Source organism: Paroedura picta, chromosome 9 (genome assembly GCF_049243985.1).
Source record: "Paroedura picta isolate Pp20150507F chromosome 9, Ppicta_v3.0, whole genome shotgun sequence".
Taxonomy (NCBI): Eukaryota; Metazoa; Chordata; class Lepidosauria; order Squamata; family Gekkonidae; genus Paroedura; species Paroedura picta.
The window spans coordinates 45,865,456-45,881,784 of NC_135377.1; the positions used below are offsets into that span (position 1 = coordinate 45,865,456).

Sequence of the window (16,329 nt, forward strand, 5' to 3'; positions counted from 1 at the left end):
TTACAATAACTCTGAGAGAGATTTGATATTTATTTATTTGATTTATATCCCACCCCTCACTTGTGTCCCGGGGCGACTAACAACATTCTAGTTACAATACAGTAGAAATACTAAAATAAATGCAGGGGCATCATCTGGACATGGAATAGGTGGACATGTAGTTTAGAATTTCCCACATTCTGCAGGGGGTTGGACTAGATCACCCTGTAGGTCTCTTCCCACTATGATTCTATGACAATAAATAACAGGCTTCTAGCAGCTGGTAGAAACAAATCACTGTCTTCCTTGGTCCTGATGTGGGAACACCCAGTTACCCGGGAACAATTTGCAATATTGACATGGATAAGAGGGGAGTGTGCATACATAAATATACATATATGTATGCATGTATAGGGTGCACTGGCCTCAGCCAAAGGCTTGGTGGAATAGCGCTGTTTGACAGGCACTACAGAACTGTTGGAGTTCAGGCAGGGCCCTGATCTCATTAGGGAGCTCATTCCACCAAGCAGGGACCAGGGCAGAAAAGGGGCCAGCCACACCTCTTTGAGGCCACGGATCACCAGCCTGTTAGCACTGGCTGATTGTCAAGTTTGTTGGGGGCATACTCAGATAGGTGGTCCCTTAGGTACACTGGACCCAGACCATGGATGGCCTTAAAGGTTATTATCAGCACCTTAATCCTGATCCAGAATTCAACTGGAAGCCAATGCAGCTGCCGAAGGATCAGTGTCATATGGGTCCTCCAAGGTGTGAGGACCTGGGCAGCCACATTTTCGACCAGCTGCAGTTTCCAGAGTAGGGCTAAGGGAAGGCCCATGGAGAGCAAGTTAAAGTTAATCCAGCCTAGAGGTGACCGTCACATAGATCACAGTGGCCAGCTGGTTGGGGACCAGGTAGGGCACTAGTAGCTTAGCTTGGCAAAGATGATAAAATGCTAGCAGAGCTACTCTTGTGACCTGAGCATCCACTGATAAAGAGGCATCAAGGGTCACAGCCAAACTCCTGACCAACTGGGTAGCCAAAAGCTGGACACCATCCAGGGTAGGAAGGTGCACCCCATCTCACCCAGCCAGAGGACCTCCATCTTCGAGGGATTAAGCTTCAGACAATTTTGCTAGAATCACTCCAACAGAGCCTCCAGATATCTGGCCAAAACATCCAGGGGGGGGGCTGGCAGCCATCCATCAAGAGGTACAGCTGAGCATCTTCCACATTTTAATGACACCCAAGCCTAAAACCTCACACAGCTGGGTTCCCTTCTATCCCTCCCCACCTCAAATTCCTCCAGCTGCTCCTTTGATTCCATTGTGGTTCCTATATCAACTATAGCAGTAGTTCCCAACCCCCAGTCTGCGGACCAGGACCGGCGGATCCTCCTCGTCCTCCTCCCCGGCTGCTGTCTCGGAGGTTGCCTTGCCACTCTGCTGCCGGCTCACCTTTGGTGTTCTCCAGCCGCAACCATGACCGGGGCTCCCCCTCGGCGTGGCACTGCGCAGCTGCTGCAGGCAGCGCCCCCCCCCCGCAGGCGGAGGGGACACCGATGGGAAAGTAAGTGGAGCAGGGGCTCAGGCGGCAGTGACGTCCCTCGGCAAAAGACTATCCCCCCCCCTCCCAGGCCTCAGTAAAATTGTCAAGCGTTGACCAGTCCCCGGTGATAAAAGGTTGGGAACCACTGATCTAGAGAGAGTACTAACCAATGAAGCACTCACATCTGTTAATATACAGCCCAATCAGAAGTAGGCAAGACTCTTCTGCTGAAAACATTAAGGTAAGTGTTATTGTCTGGTGTTTTCAGATACAGTTTCTGTAACATTATGTAAGGGCTAGTCTAAGCATTATTCTTACCACATTCCTAGTTGATGATGATGACCTTAGAACCGTCCTATAAAACATACTTAACAGACAGCTGACAAGTCATTGCCTTCTAAATTATCTTTATACTGAACAAACAGATGGGTTGATGAATACACAGCACCAAAAAGCCTTCATAAGCTGCAGTATGGACAGAATATTATGTGAATGAAGATCGCTTCCCGTCTTCCCTATTACCTTTTTGTGAGGGACAGTGGCCAAATGGTGCACAGAAGCCCTCCTTGACATCCTGAAACTATTTCAGTGTAAAATTTCTCACTGAGCTAGAGCTATCAGGCAAGTGGAAACAAAGGAAAAGACTACAGTAGCCATTTGTACTAGGAAAGATTTATTGCATCCCAGTTGGATTTCCTCTTGTGCTAAATTTTGTACAACTAATTCCTGGGCAGTATAATATACAGAGAGAAAACCCTAGGTGCTGCACAGGATTTTAAGCAAGGAGAACTGTGCTAGGTCCACATATTTCTGCTTGTGCATTGCTTGATCCAAGCCTCTCTGTTTAAATATTGTAGTACTGAGGAAAGTAGCAAGTAGCCATTGTTGGTAACTGGACACTGGTTATGACTATTCAAAGTTTGTGCTCTGGCTACAGAGGGTCCAAGAAAATACAGGGAAGATTTTTAGCCAGCATCACTTACAGTACTGCACAAGTTTTTCTCTCAGAACCAAGCTAAAATACAAGGAAGAGAAGCTGCATATTTCAAGAGATTCTATCTACACCACCTGTTTAATTTGTAGAACCAATATCTGTACACAGCCCGTGGCGCCACGGGCGCCACGGACTGTATAAAGGAGTAAGGGGTGGTGGGGAGGAGTTAGGGCGGGACCGGTCCGGGATAAAAACTCGGAGGTGTCCAATCAGGAGCCGCGAAGCGGCTCCTGATTGGGCCCCTCTGAGTGCCACTCGAGGGCCAAGTGGCCAATTGGGAGGCGCGCGTAGCGCGCCTCCCTATTGGCCACTTGGCCCGCCCTGGACTGGCCGCCCACATCCGCCATTTCCCCACTTGCCGCTGAGCTGGACGCATCTCCAGCAGGACCAGCGCCTCCTCCTGTCGCCAGCGGCCCGCATACGGCCGCCAGCAGCCCGCCTTGCCGCCCTCCAAACCGCCGCGCCGCTGCCAGAGCCGCAAAGCACCTCCCCATGCCTCAGCCCGCCACACAAGCCGGGAGTCGGCCCCTAAAGCCACCGCCGCCGCTGCCGCATGAGGCCCGGGAGAAGCCCAGCAGACTCACTCCCTTCGCCAGGCCGGAAATCGGCCCCTAAAGCCGCCGCCGCAGCAAGCAGCCCGCCTTGCCGCCCTCCAAACCGCCGCGCCGCTGCCAGAGCCGCAAAGCGCCTCCCGACGCCTTAGCCCGCCGCACAAGCCGGGAATCGGCCCCTAAAGCCGCCGCCGCCGCCGCACAAGGCCCGGGAGACGCCAAGCAGACTCACTCCCTTCGCCAGGCCGGAAATCGGCCCCTAAAGCCGCCGCCGCCGCCGCCAGCAGCCCGCCTTGCCGCCCTCCAAACCGCCGCGCCGCTGCCAGAGACGCAAAGCGCCTCCCGACGCCTCAGCCCGCCGCACAAGCCGGGAATCGGCCCCTAAAGCCGCTGCCGCCGCCGCCGCACAAGGCCCGGGAGACGCCAAGCAGACTCACTCCCTTCGCCAGGCCGGGAATCGGCCCCTAAAGCCGCCGCCGCCGCCGCACGAGACCCGGGAGACGCCCAGCAGACTTACTCCCTTCGCCAGGCCGCCAATCGCCCCCAGAAGCCGCAGCTGCCGCAGGAGCCCCGGGAGACGCCCGGCGGCCGCGGGGACAAGCCGACTATTCTTCACCGATCTGGAGCTGCACCACCTCGACGCCAGCTGCCCGGTAAGTGAGCTGGGGCCAGGAGCGCTCTGCGCGGCTGCGAGGCACTCCCTGCGCCGAGAGGCTACCGCCCATTCCCCGAGGGAGATCCCGGCCCCACCAGAAGCCTCCTTTCCCCAGCCCCCTTTTCTCTCCAGCTTCTGCCGGGGACGGGCTCTCCCCCCCAGCCAAACTAGCGCCCATTTTATTTAAAATTAAAATGGGCTTAAAATCTAGTTTTAAATAAGATATCTAAGTATTTCTACAATATTTGTCATATATAGTCTTAAATTTTATCCTGCCATTCCTTCAAGTTGCTCAAAACAACGTACATGATTCTTAGACTATATCCTAATAACAACCACCCAGTGAGATAGGTGAGGTTGAAAGAGTCTGGCCCAAAGTCATTTAGGAAGTTTCAACGGTAGAGTGAAGATCTGAACTCAAACTTCCTAATCACTAGCCCAACATTCTTATTATTACACGGTGTGGCCTGGCACTGAGCATTAACATGGCAAAAGCAACTAGCCAGAATATACACAAAGTTTAAGTTGTTACAAGTTAGTCACTACTGGTAACAGACATTGTTCACTTTATATAACCAAAAGCATATATTTGAAATAAGCTTCACTGAATGCCAGGTTTATAACTTTAAACTGTGAAATAGTAATAAATAATATAGTGAAACTTGACTGAAATGCTTGTCATGAGAATGCCTGAAGTTTTGCCTCAGGACTTTTTGTGGTTTTCAATGCTAGGCTCAGGCCTGGAGTACTGATACAACAACAAAAGATAAAAAAACACTCAGTGAATATATGTCTTCTCACCATTGAAGAACCAGAGACAATCCCACAGTTCTGGGATCAGAGCTTCCAGGTCAAAGAGTATATCTTCCAAAGTAAGCTTCAGTCCCGGCACCTATTAAGACATCAGCAGATACAGCTAAAACAGTTGATCAGACAGCTGACTACACTATAACCCTCTGGTCTTGCTACTACATAGGAATATATCTGGAAGCCATATAATTGTTATATTCTGGCCAATGTAAATTTTGTATGGTTTTAAATGTAAATTGCCCTGAGCTGGCTATGCCAGGAGAGACAGTTATAGAAATCAATCAAATCTGTAACAGCGGAAGCTGTTATATAATTCACTAAGGGCTACTCTCAGTAGATTTGAGGCCTACTGCACAGCGTTACTCTGCAGATAAAACTGGATGCTGTTGTGGAGGTTCTTTTTTCTCCTGTTTCATCTGCAACGGACTTTGCCACTAGTAATAAATAAATCATATTTCTATAGGCATAGAATCAGATTATGTATAGATGCAAATAGTTGTTCATAATTTTTCTGATGATAGTTCTAGGTTTACATTTCTGTTCCTGGAAGACCCCTGTACAATCAGCATGCTAAAATAAAAAATAAGACTGAAGGAAAGAAAACATGTAAAACAAAGATGGTTCAATCTTCTTTCCTACATAGCTCAGTGCTACTACCTTATCCTTTTCCTGTGATCACAACATTCAGCAGCTTGGATGCCCTGATCAAGGACTTTGATTGGTGGAACAGTCAAGGAGGTATGTCCCTGTGATCTTACTTCCTCCCAAGCCATGCAGAACTTCAAAGGACAAACCAACACTCTGAATTGGATTTGGGAGCAGATCGATAGCCAGTATAATTTCTGTAGTATTGGAGTCACATGGCCCTGGTAGCTGGCTCCAACCAGCAGTCTAGCTGCAGCATTCTGCACTAGCTGCAGCTCTGTAAAAGACTTCAAGGGTAGTCTCTATAGAGGACATTACAATTGTCCAGTCTAGTTATAACTAAGGCATGGATCACTGTGGAATGACCATGGTGTGTTGTTATAAAAACAGATCCACTGTATTGTTTAAAGAAGTTCTGAGCCTACTTTGAGAAGAATATATAAACTCATCAATTGTAAATATACAATAATAATCATTTTCTAACCTTCTGTACCTCTATTCTGCTGCTTTCTTGGAAATAGCTTGATCTAGTCAGCTAAGAGAGGCAACAAAATCCCTCAGAGAGTGGTCAAGTACAAGCTGGTTCCATACGGAATGGGGTAATTAATCAGCATTTCAGAGAATGCATAACAGAGAACAGTTGTCTCATTAAACTGGCAAGAGAGTATTGTTTAGTAGCCTACTTAGAACTGACTAGTGTGATAGAATATGAATACTGTAATTGTTGTTAGCTTTAATACCGTACACTGTTTCCAGGGAAGAACTGCTGGAACCAGTAAGATAACATAACAAGAGTCTCTTGGGGAATACCAGGACCTAATTTGGACAATTGTATGATTGATAGCTTTAAGTTTCTTTTATATGACTTTACCAATGACAGGTAACTCAAGCACACTGGTATCAAATGATTGCTCTACAACAACCAACCTCATCTAAAATAATAGGTAAACAAAAAAAAGAGAACTAACATTTAAGGTGAAATGGAATCACTCTCATAGACACAGAAGACAATGAATGCGACCATGAATCTATAAAGGGCAGTATTGTCTGCTGTGTTCAACATTAGCTCTTCGGGGTCTCAGGTACCTATTAATTGATACTTTTAACAAGAGATACAGTGGATTAAACCCATGATCTCCTGCATACCAAGCAGATGATCTACACCAGTCTTTATGAACTTTTTACCATTGAGAAACCCCTGAAACATTCTTCTGCCTTTGAGAAACCCCAGATGTGATGTCAGCAGGCCACACCTTCCTGCCACACACCCAAAAGTCACATGTCACCAGGAGTGATATCACCCAGACATTCCCACCGGATGTGACATCACTGGGCTACACCCACAGCACAGAAAATGACAGAAATATTTTCAGATGATTTGTGAACAGAACCATACCTGCACTCTAGGTTGGCTACCAGTTTGCTCTTCTTCACCAAAGGAAGCCTGCAGTGAGAGCCCTCAGAAACAGGGCCAAGACAGGCCTATGTCACTATGTCACACCCCAGCATCAGAAACAGGGCTGGAGCAGGCCCATGCTGCTCTGTTTCCACCCCCACCCCAGTTAATTTAAAATTTGAGTACTTATCTCTCTGGATTCCAGTCACTGCTACTACACATGATGAGCCTTGGCCAGCAAGGATTTGTATGGCTGGGGCCTATTCATTTCCCACCCCCTCTAGGCCCATCAACATGACCTTATCACTCAATAAAGTTTTAAAATTTAAAAAATGTATAAAATTAATTAACTCCCACTCAATTGCCAAAACCCTTCCATGGCCATCACAAAACCCCAAATTTCATGAAATTCTAGTTGAGAAATTCCAAATAATTACAATGATCTTCAGGCCATGTATTTGTCTTCAATAACAAGCAATGGCTCAACTTTGCAAAACTTGTTTTGTATTGGTTTTTAGTTAAGATGTTTCTTCCTTTCAGCTGGTTAAATAAGTATTTTACCAGTTGGAATATATTAATTATAAAAGTTTATTTAACATACCTAATCCAGGAGTATTTTATTATTATTATTTATCTACTTCATTCATCCCCCTTCAAGGATCGCTGCCTTGTTGTGGCAAGGGGGCTTGCGTAGTTCAGTGAAGCTATGAGCTATACCGTGCAGGGCCACCCAAGACGGACAGGTCATAGCTGAGAGCTCTGACAAAAGGTGATCCACTGGAGAAGGAAATGGCAAACCACTCCAGTATCTTTGCCATGAAAACTCTATGGACAGTTCCAATAGGCATAACGATATGACGCTGGAAGATGAGCCCCTCAGGTCGGAAGGTGTCCAATATGCTACTGGGGATGAGCAGACGGCTAGTACGAGTAGCGCCAGAATGAATGAAGCGACTGGGCCAAAGCCGAAAGGACGCTCAGTTGTGGAAGTAACTGGTGGCGAAAAGACAGTCCGATGCTGTAAAGATTTTTATTCCATAGGAACCTGGAACGTCAGATCCATGAATCAAGGTAAGCTGGACGTGGTCAAACAAGAAATGACAAGACTGAACATCGACATTTTAGGAATCAGTGAACTGAAATGGACAGGAATGGGTGAATTTAATTCAGATGACCATCAGGGATACTACTGTGGACAAGAATCTCGCAGAAGAAATGGAGTAGCCTTCATAATCAATAAGAGAGTAGGAAAAGCAGTCTTGGGATACAATCCCCAAAATGACAGAATGATCTCAGTTCGAATCCAAGGCAAACCATTCAACATCACAGTGATCCAGGTCTATGCCCCAACCACTGCTGCTGAAGAGGATGAAGTTGATCAGTTCTATGAAGCCCTACAACAGCTTCTAGAAGCAACGCCAAAAAATGATGTGCTTATCATCATGGGGGATTGGAATGCTAAAGTAGGAAGCCAAAAGATAACCGGGATAACAGGCAAGTTTGGCCTTGGAGTACAAAATGAAGCAGGGCACAGGCTGGTAGAATTTTGTCAAGAGAATACAATGGTCATAGCAAACACTCTTTTCCAACAACCCAAGAGACGACTCTACACATGGACATCACCAGACGGTCAACACAGAAATCAGATTGACTATGTGCTCTGCAGCCAAAGATGGAAAAGTTCTATCCAGTCAATAAAAACAAGACCAGGAGCTGATTGTGGTTCAGATCATGAGCTTCTTGTTGCAAAATTTAGGCTTAAATTGAAGAAAGTAGGGAAAAGCACTAGGCCACTCAGGTATGAACTAAATCATATCCCCAATGAATACACAGTAGAGGTGACAAATAGATTTAAGGAATTAGATCTGATAGACAGAGTGCCTGAAGAACTATGGACTGAGGTTCGCAACATTGTACAAGAGGTAGCAACTAAAACCATCCCAAAGAAAAAGAAATGCAAGAAATCAAAATGGCTGTCTGAGGAAGCTTTACAAATAGCTAAGGAGAGAAGGGAAGTGAAAGGCAAGGGAGAAAGAGAAAGATACGCCCAATTGAATGCAGAATTCCAGAGAAAAGCTAGAAGAGATAAGAATGCCTTCTTAAATGAACAGTGCAAACAAATAGAAGAAAACAATAGAACGGGGAGGACCAGGGATCTTTTCAAGAAAATTGGAGATATGAAGAGAACGTTTCATGCAAAGTTGGGTATGATAAGGGACCAAAATGGTAGGGACCTCACAGAAGCAGAAGAGATTAAACAAAGGTGGCAAAATTATACAGAACAACTATACAAGAGCGAGCTTAACATCCCTGATGACCACAGTGGGGTAGTTACTGACCTGGAGCCAGACATCCTGGAATGTGAAGTCAAATGGGCCTTAGGAAGTCTGAGCAACAATAAAGCTAGTGGTGGTGACAGCATTCCAGTTGAACTATTCAAAATCTTAAAAGACGATGCAGTAAAAGTGCTACACTCAATATGCCAGCAAATTTGGAAAACTCAACAATGGCCACAGGATTGGAAAAGGTCAGTTTACATTCCAATCCCAAAGAAGGGCAATGCCAAAGAATGTTCAAACTACCGCACCATTGCACTAATTTCTCATGCTAGCAAAGTTATGCTCAAAATCCTACAAGCTAGGCTCCAGCAATATGTGGACCGAGAACTTCCAGAAGTACAGGCAGGATTTCGAAGAGGCAGAGGAACTAGAGATCAAATTGCCAACATACGCTGGATCATGGAGAAAGCTAGGGAGTACCAGAAGAACGTCTATTTCTGCTTCATTGACTATGCTAAAGCCTTTGATTGTGTGGAGCACAACAAATTGTGGCAAGTTCTTAAAGAGATGGGAATACCAGAGCATCTTATTTGTCTCTTGAGAAATTTATATGCAGGTCAAGAAGCAACAGTGAGAACTGAACATGGAATCACTGACTGGTTCAAAATTGAGAAAGGAGTTCGGCAAGGCTGTATACTGTCGCCTTGCCTATTTAACTTGTATGCAGAGCACATCATGAGAAATGCGGGATTAGAGGAGTCACAAATTGGGATCAAGATTGCAGGGAGAAATATCAACAACCTCAGATATGCAGATGATACCACTCTAATGGCAGAAAGTGAAGAGGAACTAAAGAGCCTGTTGATGCGGGTGAAGGAGGAGAGTGCAAAAGTTGGCTTGAAACTCAACATCAAGAAAACAAAGATCATGGCATCCGGCCCTCTCAATTCATGGCAAATAGATGGGGAAGAAATGGAGATAGTGACAGATTTTATTTTCCTGGGCTCCAAGATCACTGCAGATGGGGACTGCAGCAAAGAAATTAAAAGACGCTTGCTCCTGGGGAGGAAAGCTATGGCAAATCTAGACAGCATCCTAAAAAGCAGAGACATCACCCTGCCAACAAAAGTGCGTTTAGTCAAGGCTATGGTATTCCCAGTTGCAATGTATGGCTGCGAAAGTTGGACCATAAGGAAGGCCGAGCGTCAAAGAATTGAGGCTTTTGAACTCTGGTGCTGGAGAAGACTCTTGCGAGTCCCTTGGACTGCAAGGCGAACAAACCGGTCAGTCCTAGAGGAGATCAACCCTGATTGCTCTTTAGAAGGCCAGATCCTGAAGATGAAACTCAAATACTTTGGCCACCTCATGAGAAGGAAGGACTCCCTGGAGAAGAGCCTAATGCTGGGAGCGATCGAGGGCAAAAGAAGAAGGGGACGACAGAGAATGAGGTGGCTGGATGGAGTCACTGAAGCAGTAGGTGCAAACTTAAATGGACTCCAGGGAATGGTAGAGGACAGGAAGGCCTGGAGGATCATTGTCCATGGGGTCGCGATGGGTCGGACACGACTTCGCACATAACAACAACAACAACTTCATTCATGCCCTACTTTTCTTCTCAATGTGGATCCAAAGTGGCTTACAACATTTGTCCCTTGTACAATGACTTAATTTTGTGCGTTCAACACTGAATTTATCTGTCATCTGTTGTCAAAAGCAAGATGTAGGCCACTGAAATGCAACTGGAGGGATCTATAAACTGTAACACTGATTTTTAAATTTAAAAAAACTCAATTATTTGATATTTAAAGGTCAGTCTTCCAAGGAAAAGAAATATTTTTATTTTAGAATTGCAATTTCTTTCTCCTAATATCTCTTCTGACATCATCTGGCTAATTTTTAAAATGATTGTTTCATTTATTTCAATAGACTAAGTTTAAACATACATCCAACTTTTCCACTGAGAGGTGAACCCAGTATATTGTTGATAAAACACTTTGTTTGAACATAAACATAAAACTTTCCCTGATTACAGAGACTCAGCAGCACATAGCTAAATTTGGGCTGCATAAAGTCCCAAATAACAGTGATGATGAAAAAAATTCTTACCAAATTTAAACTAATGTAAAAGTTAGTATAATTAACATAATATCAAACGTTGAATTCATAACTGGAAAGAGTAAGTGCATGTTATTTCATTCTCTAATTGTACATTCCCGTCTTATAAAAGCCAACATTTGGTAAGGAGTGACCTTTAATTTAGACAAAAGCAAGCATTCCTTCAATAAATCAGCACTTTTTAACCATCAGACTCATAAAACCTTTTCACAACACAGATTTCAAGTGAATCCTTTACGGTTTTAGGATGTTTCGTCTTTTACTAAGTAACAAAATACACCCCATGGTGTCACATTGACCACACTCATCTGTCCTTTGACCTCTTCAATTGTTGTAACCTAACTTCAGGGGCCACAGAACTTGCCTTTCATATCAAAAAGGCTAATGTTGCTTCCTCCTAGCACCTGGTGAAACAAAATGCAAGAGCCCCCCCCCCTCCTCACTATTTCTACTATGCTCCAGATGTTCCTGTCTCAAATCTTACTGAAAGCTAGTTTGGTGTCTGTGTGGTAACCAAGAAGCAACAATTAGGACCTGGGCTATGGCAATGACCCTCTTGTTCTATTGGGCCTCAAGCTCTATTGGGCCTCCTGCCCCTAAGGATACAACAGGTCATAAAACAGGAATAGATCTTTGGCCTCCTGGAAATACTGGGGCATTTCAGTACAACAAAAAACAATAGGAGTTCCATGTTCCATATAAAGTAAGTCAAGCCTCTTTAACTGACCTGTATCAAGGGGAGGAGGTCACTCCACCTTACATTATTTGCCCTCCCCTTACTGAAATGAGATTCAGGCTACACGTTCCCTTTCAGTTTTTTATACTGAATTTTCCATAGATTATTGCCTATTTTACATTTCTTAGTAGTACAAACTTCTTGTTATGTTTAATGAAATACTTTATTTGACTGATTCAATTGACTGATTGTAACAAAGGACACAAATTTTGGGAAGTATACACAACTGACCCCCTTCTTATCACACACCTAACATCTGATAGCAACTCTGAATCCACTCCTAGATACATCCCTTCTTTGCAAAATCAAGTTAAAGCTTTCAAGGTCACCAGCAAACTGTTATTTATTCTTAACATAAAAAGCTATTTAGCTTACATTATACTTATTTACATACTACAGAAACATTTGCAAAGCAATCAGGTAAAAACTGAACGTGAAAAAAGGGGGGACCTGAGATGCTGTTAGTTTTTTGTTTGGTTGCTTAGCGTGTTCAAAGTTTGCAGAAGTTCATAAATAATCGATGCAGCACAGATGCCTAGGAACGGGATGTGCTCTCAAAAGATTAGGATGTGCAACGCTGTGCAACTGTCATGATAATTTCATGAAGAAATACATCAACAACTGTTTGGGAGGTGTAAACATTTATCAATACATTTTTCCCCAGTTACGTTTTTGATTGCCAACCAGCTCTATTTCTAAGGAAAGTGCTTAGGCAGGGAATCATACAGAAATATCAAAGACAAGTTTTAAAAAAGTAAACAGATAAGCACACAAACTGAAGTCTATATATAATAGAACACTACCTTGTTATACTTATTTCAGCCTTTTTTAGATGCATTCATGATGATCAGCTGTTTGAAGTTATTCTGTCACCTGATCCAGGTAACTGAAAGTTTTAAAGACCTATAAAACAATAAATGATTAAAACAATTTAGGCCATTGATATACAAAATTTCATTTTAATTCCATTATCAATGTGTCCAGCAATGGATATCCTATTGAAAATACCATATGGCAGATTCAGTTAAAAGCTTTTTAATGTTTTCTTTATAATTACACATTCAAAGACTACATCCATCCTTCCCTGAGCAATCCAAATAATTAATATAAATATAAGATGAATTAAATAAGCCTATAATAGCAGGCAGAATTATGGTACAAAAAATCTTAACACAATTCCTGTACTAACAATGTAACATAAAAATAAATGAAACTAAGAATGAAAAATCAAATCTTCAAAATCAGCCTTGGAAACAAGGAAAATCTAACAACTCAAACCAATCAATATAGCATACTTCTTAGTGTTGCCCTTCAAGGATAGCTGCCTTGTCGTGGTGAAGGGGCTTGTGTAGCTCAGTGAAGCTATGAGCTATGCTGTGCAGGGCCACCCAAGATGGATAGGTCATAGCTGAGAGCTCTGACAAAAGGTGATCCACTGGAGAAGGAAATGGTAAACCATTCCAGTATCTTTACCATCAAATCTCTATGGACAGTTCCAAAAGGCAAAACGATATGACGCTGGAAGATGAGCCCCTCAGGTCGGAAGGTGTCCAATATGCTACTAGGGATGAGCAGATGGCTAGGACGAGTAGCACCAAAATGAATGAAGCGACTGGCCCAAAGCCGAAAGGACGATCAGTTGTGGAGGGAACTGGTGGTGAAAAGACAGTCCGATGCTGTAAAGACTTTTATTCCATAGGAACCTGGAATGTCAGAATCATGAATCAAGGCAAGCTGGACGTGGTCAAACAAGAGATGACAAGACTGAACAACACTGTAGGAATCAGTGAACTAAAATGGACAGGAATGGATGAATTTAATTCAGATGACCATCAGATATACTATTGTGGGCAAGAATCTCACAGAAGAAATGGAGTAGCCTTCATAATCAATAAAAGAGTAGGAAAAGCAGTCTTGGGATACAATCCCCAAAATGACAGAATGATCTCAGTTCAAATCCAAGGCAAACCATTCAACATCACAGTAATCCAGGTCTATGCCCCAACTACTGCTGCTGAAGAGGATGAAGTTGACCAGTTCTATGAAGCCCTACAACACGTTCTAGAATCAACGCTGAAAAATTATCCATCATGGGGGATTGGAATGCTAAAGTAGGAAGCCAAAAGATAGCCAGGATAGCAGGCAAGTTTGGCCTTGGAGTACAAAATGAAGCAGGGCACAAGCTGGTAAAATTTTGTCAAGAGAATACAACGGTCATAGCAAACACTCTTTTCCAACAACCCAAGAGCTGACTCTACACATGGACAACACCAGACAGTCAACACAGAAATCAGATTGACTATGTGCTCTGCAGCCAAAGATGGAGAAGTTCTATACAGTCAGTAAAAACAAGACCAGGAGCCAATTGTGGTTCAGATCATCAGCTTCTTGTTGCAAAATGTAGGCTTAAATTGAAGAAAGTAGGGAAAAGCACTAGGCCACTCAGGTATGAACTAAATCATATCCCCGACGAATGTACAGTAGAGGTGACAAATAGATTTAAGGAGTTAGATCTGATAGACAGAGTGCCTGAAGAACTATGGACGGAGGTTCGCAACATTGTACAAGAGGTAGCAACTAAGACCATCCCCCCCCAAAAGAAATGCAAGAAAGCAAAATGGCTGTCTGAGGAAACTTTACAAATAGCTGAGGAGAGAAGGGAAGTGAAAGGCAAGGGAGAAAGAGAAAGATACACCCAACTGAATGCAGAATTCCAGAAAACAGCTAGAAGAGATAAGAATGCCTTCTTAAATGAACAGTGCAAACAAATAGAATAAACAATAGAATAGGGAGATCTCTTCAAGAAAATTGGAGATATGAAGAGAACATTTCATGCAAAGATGGGTATGATAAATGACCAAAATGGTAGGGACCTAACAGAAGCAGAAGAGATTTTAAAAAGGTTGCAAAATTATACAAAAGAACTATACAAGAGCAAGCTTAACATCCCTGATAACCACGATGGGGTAGTCACAGACCTGGAGCCAGACATCCTGGAATGTAAAGTCAAATGGGCCTTAGGAAGTCTGAGCAACAATAAAGCTAGTGGAGGTGACAGCATTCCAGTTGAACTATTCAAAATCTTAAAAGACGATGCAGTAAAAGTGCTACATTCAATATGCCAGCAAATTTGGAAAACTCAACAGTGGCCACAAGATTGGAAAAGGTCAGTTTCCATTCCAATCCCAAAGAAGGGCAATGCCAAAGAATGTTCAAACTACCATACCATTGCACTCATTTCTCATGCTAGCAAAGTTATGCTCAAAATCTTACAAGCTAGGCTGCAGCGATATGTGGACCAAGAATTTCCAGAAGTACAGGCAGGATTTCGAAGAGCCAGAGGAACTAGAGATCCCTCCATGATTTGTCTCTCTCTATGCTCTGCATAATTTTATAACCTTTTATTGCCCCTGTTAGTTGTCTCTTTTCAAAATCAAAAAGCCTTTCCTCTTTGGGAAGGTATCCCAACCTCCTAATTACCTTTCTTCCCCAGTTCTGCAATGTCCTTTTGGAGATATGAAGAACTGTGAGCAGATACAGAGAACTGTAACACAGCATGGATCTATACATGCAACATTGCAACATTGACCATTTTATTCTCAGTCTCTTGCTTAATATTCTCTAACATAGTGTTGCCTTTTCTACTGCTGCAGCACACTTTCCTTATCTACTATGATCCTGAGATATTTTCCCTCCCAATCTCAGTAAGTTCAGACCCCATTAGACTATACCTCAAGTTGGAAATTGTTGTCCTAATGTGCAGCATCTTACACCTACCAACATTGAACTTCATTTTCCCCATTGTTGCCCAGTAACCCAGTTTGTGGAACTCTTAACAATCAGCCTTGGTGATCACTGTACTGAATAATTTAGTATCATATGCAAATCTGGCCACTGCCACTACTCATCTCTGTTTCCAGATAATTTATGAAGAAATTAAATAGTACTGACCCCATAATGATTGTTGTGGGACCCCACTGCTTACTACCCTCCATGTGCTCAACAGTCACAAAATTCTTCACTTCCTCACAAGATAATTAGGTTGTTCCATCATTCTAAGTCTTCTGGGTAAATTTTTTTTTGTAATATGTTGATGTATAATACGATGCCAGGATCCAAAATATCATCAGGCAATGTATTTCCAATCTGACTACTTCCCACAAACCTGTGATAACAAGATTAATTTTGAAGGAAAGCCTCTCAGAAGAGAAACAGACACATGCATAATTAAGACCAAAGAAGCTTGCATCAAACTAGTTACACCCTGATCTTTCTTCCCTTTATCCACAGATGTTCCTCTATGGTGCACCAGTTTTTATAACTTCAACCTTAAAACTAGTACAGATGGTGATCAAGGTCAAACTACATGGCTTCTGACTGAACTATAAAGACCTTGCAATGACTTTAATTATTTTCTGAAAAGTCCATAATCCAATTGAAACAGCATCAGGCTGAAATTGCTATTTTTTGGCCACGTGCTGAACATTTCACCTGCCAGTAATGACATCTTTGTATTTTCTTCTAATTACACTCCAAGCTAAGACCTTTGGCCCTGGGCCACAAACCTCTATTCAGGCTGCACACATTCTCTTAAGCACCCTGATCCTTTGTTGTCATTCTT

At 43.3% G+C, this 16,329-nt stretch overlaps 1 protein-coding gene across 6 annotated transcripts in view; it reads right to left on the bottom strand.

Moving 5' to 3' along the window:
• GREB1L (GREB1 like retinoic acid receptor coactivator) overlaps window positions 1-16,329 on the bottom strand; it is a 169,947-nt gene that overhangs the window by 90,795 nt on the left and 62,823 nt on the right. For 4 of the 6 annotated variants that reach the window (XM_077352631.1, XM_077352634.1, XM_077352633.1 and 1 more), the window contains exons 2-3: window positions 12,512-12,611; window positions 4,529-4,619 (exon numbers count right to left, since the gene is read on the bottom strand). The exons of 1 other annotated variant lie outside the window; for it this stretch is intronic. In XM_077352631.1, the coding sequence (XP_077208746.1) occupies window positions 4,529-4,531 (3 nt within the window). In that variant the 5' untranslated portion in view covers window positions 4,532-4,619; window positions 12,512-12,611. The remainder of the gene's footprint in view (window positions 1-4,528; window positions 4,620-12,511; window positions 12,612-16,329) is intronic. One more of the 6 variants, XM_077352632.1, reaches the window with a different exon arrangement.